This window comes from Penaeus japonicus, unplaced genomic scaffold (assembly GCF_977035675.1).
Source record: "Penaeus japonicus unplaced genomic scaffold, GWHDUDI00000001_assembly GWHDUDI00000020, whole genome shotgun sequence".
In the NCBI taxonomy this organism is placed as follows: Eukaryota; Metazoa; Arthropoda; class Malacostraca; order Decapoda; family Penaeidae; genus Penaeus; species Penaeus japonicus.
The window spans coordinates 21993456-21998455 of NW_028234422.1; the positions used below are offsets into that span (position 1 = coordinate 21993456).

The 5000-nt window shown below is 32.5% G+C and overlaps 1 protein-coding gene across 1 annotated transcript in view; it reads left to right on the forward strand.

Moving 5' to 3' along the window:
• Positions 1 to 5000, forward strand: part of Cdc2rk (cyclin-dependent kinase 10) — a 13619-nt gene that overhangs the window by 2802 nt on the left and 5817 nt on the right. Inside the window, exons 5-6 of the mRNA XM_043010001.2 lie at positions 1417 to 1516; positions 3456 to 3553. Of these exons, the coding sequence (XP_042865935.2) occupies positions 1417 to 1516; positions 3456 to 3553 (198 nt within the window). The remainder of the gene's footprint in view (positions 1 to 1416; positions 1517 to 3455; positions 3554 to 5000) is intronic.

The window sequence follows — 5000 nt, forward strand, 5'->3', positions numbered from 1 at the left end:
ATATATATATATATATATATATATATATATATATATATATATATATATATATATATATATATACAGAAAAGCTTTAGTTTGGGAGGAAAATAAAATGTTTACTAATGATATATATTATATATATATATATATATATATATATATATATATATATATATATATTATATATATATATATATATATATATATATATATATATACTATTTCAAATTTCTAACATTACAAGTAATAAGTGACTTAAATTTAAATATATATATACACATACATACATATTTTAAAACATGAGTCCAGAATGTATAATCTATAATTTCAATGGTAATAATTACAAAAATATATTTGTTCACCTGACTTCTATATTGTGATAGTAGACCACTGTACTATAAAAAGTAAGATAAAGGAGCACACAGCTATCACCCTTAGCAGTTGAATTCAAATTAGCAGGTTTGTTGTAATATTTTGCAAAAGGAGAAAGTAAAAAATCTAGTTAAAGTTTTTGCTGTTTTTTCTCCTCCCATAGAAATTTCTGTTAAACTTGCATGAATGGCCATGACTTATCAAGAACCAATGTCCTTCAAAAATAGAAATACAAAATGTATATCCTTACAATTATATGGTTGTACATTTAACACCTATAGATCAGTTGTTTAGGAAGTAGTAGCTATTTATTTAGTTTAGAATTAGCTTAAGAATATTTATAACTGAAAGTAAGCCTAAAATACAGGAATTTCTCAAAAGTTCTTTGAAGGATGCATGAGCTTAGAAAAGGTTATTACCAGAAATCTCTGACATATCATATTTGTTATAGTCTGTGTTCACTGTTACATACACTATTTGATATAGGAGAGTCCTATATCAGAATTTGCAGCACATGCATGTCTTGTCAGATATTTTTATTTTATTTTTTATTTATTTATTTATTTATTTATTTATTTTTATTTTTTTATTTTTTTTTTTTTTGGTAAAGGAACCAGATAAATGATTATCCTAGTTGTTAATAATTGTTATAAAACAAATGACTTGTGTATGCTTAGTTTATTTATGCATATGTTTAGTTGTATTACTCTTTCAAATGTGTAGACAGCTTTACAGATTATCTCAATTCCAAATCATGAAAGACAATATATCAAAGCCATAAAAGCTAACCTATGCCAAACTGAATGAACCACCTTGTGTATTCAGCCAACATTATCAACAAAAGTTAGATATAAGAAGGCTTTTGCATCCTAACAATGTAACAATTAATTTAGCTATAAAAGGGCACCATTTTCCTTGTGGCCAATGCAAGCCAGGCTGTCACTGAACAGGATATAAAGTGATTTCAAGGGCCCTATATATAGATAGTAAAAAATGAGTAGATTTTAGAACATTTTCTTGATCTTTCTGATTTGTTTCTCATTGTACATATTTGTTTTACAGGTTTTCAAAGGTTTGGCATACCTCCATCGCAAGGAGATTGTCCACAGAGATGTGAAAGTGTCAAACTTGCTCCTCACAAACCAAGGAACAATAAAAATAGGTACAGTATTAAACCTTTCCAAACATCTGGTAAGAGTATCACTTTTTTTTATATCTTTGTGTGGGCGTGTTAAGTAAAATAAGTGCAGGGAAGGGAAAAGATGGTTCTGATTAAAACAGAGTGAATGTAAAGAAGTAACTGTATTTATGTATGAAAATGAAACATTTAAAATCATGATGTACAATAGACAAATCAAATTTCAATTATTAATCTGTTTTAACCCATTGGTCGTGGTTTTAAATAAATATTTGTGCAGTAGGATGGCTGATTTACATTGTCTGGCACGGTGCCATCTGCATCTTTGACTAACTCTGCCTTTGCAGCAAATCATGCCATCCGCTGCTAATGAGTTAAGGATATTACCAGATTTGCAACTCTAGGTATCATTCTTCATTTTGATGTAGTGTTGATCAACTGTACAGCTGACTAGTACATTAGAATGGGGTGTGAATAAAGGCATTCCTTTTCTGGAAGTGAATCTGTATCAGCTTTGCAATGGCATTATTGAAATTAAGGAAAAAACAGATTCTATATTATTCCTTGTCTACTGGATTAGAAAAAATGAACAGAATAAAAGAAGTAGACCAAGGGAGAGGTCCCAGGGCAGAGGGTATGCTGTAGATCATAGGGACAAGAGGGCTTTGCCACAATATAGCTCATTACAAAGAGAGATAGAGGTCACCCATCAAAAGGTCTTATCCAAAATCCTGCACACAGACTAACAGTTGTTAAGATCTTCTTCATTGTTTGATGTTGCTAAATAATCTCTAGGAAAGTGAATTGCCACAAGGAAAATGTGTTGGAACCGCTGTTGGATAGCCTGGTAATGTTAATGTATAAACATAAGGAGTGCATGCATATGTGAAGTGTCCGCTATGGTTTATATATATATAGATAGATAGATATATATAGATAGATAGATATGTATGTATGTATGTGTATATATATACTTTTTTTTTTTTTTTCTTCTTTTTCTTTTTTGTTTGTTTGTTTCTTTGTTCCATAACTGCTTAGTCACCATAGAGTTCATTAGCTGGCCTGCCTCACCTCACCTGTTTAGCCCTTTCCTCGAATTTTTGGGAAAAAAGTTTTGACTTATCATTATTGTTATTAACCCCTTCACTCGGAGCAGTAGAAAATGCACTCCATGCCTAACCAGGATGCCGGTGCGCACCAAATTTTATACATCGCTATTGAATATAATGATTTTTAAGCCAAGACCTCAACATAATCATCATGTACTATATATCAAATATATATATAATCAACCTCTTCCCCCTGTGCATATGATAAGTTATTTACATGGGTTGGGAAGAGGGTGAGAAGAGTGACCTTGGTGAGAGAACTCAGTGACTCAGAGGACAAAAGAAAATGGTTGAAGTAGTATGGTAAACTAATCATGATAAGTATTATATTTTTACATAATATTCCAAATAGAAATAATTAAATTATTGCTAGTAGGACACAATTGTACCTCCCCTGGTATAAGCGAATCACATTCTTATGTGATAATAATGAAAGTCAAGTAAGCCATCGTATCATATACAACCTGCATTCTGAAAGATTTCGCACAGTATCCGAAAGAAAAAAAACACTAATGCTGATATAATTTGGCTGTGAAGCATTATGCGCATCCTCGGATATGTCATGAGGGCTGCAAGAATGCAGTAAATGCATCATCGTGTTGAAGAGGTTAACATTATTATGATAATAGTAACATTTGTAATGATATTGTCAATAACATTAACAATAGTGAAAGGATTCAAAACTTTTTTCTAGTAAGAATCAAGGACTGGGGTAATCAAGTAAGGTGAGGGAGACTTCTTGATCGAACAATCTGCGTGTAAAAATGTGACATTCATATAAGTGTCTTTCTTCGAAGCTGACTTTATTGACCATCTTTCAGCAGCTGATTTTAATGTTCATATTTTTCTTACAGCTGATTTTGGTTTGGCACGTGAACTGGGATATCCAATGTCACCAATGACCCCTCAGGTTGTCACTCTGTGGTATCGGGCTCCTGAGCTGCTCTTCCAGGTTGGTTGCTGTGGTGGTGATGATTTGGCTCTTGAGTGGTGTTGCTTTCCTTTTTCTTCTTCTTCTTCTTCTTCTTCTTCCTCTTCTTCTTTTTTTTTCTTTTACTTCTCTTTCATCTACTTTTCTGTATTTTTCTTTTTTATTTTATTTTTCTTCTTCTAAGAATGTTTGTCACTCTCAAAATCAAAAATGATTCAAGTTTGACATTACTAATGTGAAGAACATGCTTCACACAGACACACACTTTTTTTTTTTTTTTCTCTCTCTCTCTCTTTTTTCCCCTTCTTTTTTAGATGGTGAGGAAGTGATGAAAGTAATAGATAAGTTTAGTATTAAACTAATAGAAGCTTTTATTTGTCAACAGTAATGTTAATTGAAAATAAAGCTTTCATTAAATCCTTTAGTATGTAAGGGCCTTTAGAGTGTGAGTGTGAGCAATAAGATCCATTGACAATGAGTATAGGATCATCTACAGTGGTTTTTGTTTTATTTTCATTGTAATTTTTTTTTTATGTAGGTGGATCCACAAGTGCCTTGTCACCAGAGAGTCTCCTGCATGGTCTTACCTCTTAAACCCTTTCCTTGAATTTATAAGAAAAACAACTTTCATTTCAATTACTATTTCTATTGTTATTGTTACTGTTACTGTTATTATTAGTGTCACTATTCTTGCTATAATTGTAATGGTAATAAGACCAATGATAATAGAAAAAAAAAAAAAAATCATGAAAATTCAAGAAATGGGGTAAACAAGTGAGGTCAGGTAGGACTACTAATTAACTTCTTGGTGACTAAGCTCTTACAGAGTCATCTACGAGTAAAAAAGATTAATAAAACAAAACCACACTGGATAACTCATGTATCCATACTCTCCTGTCATCGATGGGTTAACATATTTGCGCCAGGCCGCACACAGCCTCCACTTGCGAGATCTCCCCCGGCACAATGCCACACTACACCTCTCAGAGCGCTTTACTCCTGCCCGATTCTAGGGGATGGTGAGAGTTTTTTTTTTTTTTTTGACATGTCAAGAACAAAGTGTCTGTACAAATGCAAGTGCAATGAGTATATACATATTTATTCATGTAAAATGTGTATTTAGAGGGAGAGCTCATAGCGTGATAGGACTTTTCTGACCAGAGCGAAATAGTTACTTGATGTGATAGCATGTCATCTGGTGCAAATGGGTTAATGCCACTGCCATTGCACAATTTCCTTATTATGTATTATTGTTTTTTTATGTACTGTTATTATATATTGTTATGGTATTAAGTACTGCTTGTTATTTATCAATGAATGTGTCCCTGATGAAATGTGATTAACCCATTCACGATGGGGCTTATATTTGCCTAATGCTGCTCCCACTGGCTAGATAACAAGTGCATGCAGTGACTAAGTGTGAGATCTCTCCTGATGCAATGTGGCGCTGCACCACTATGGGATGATA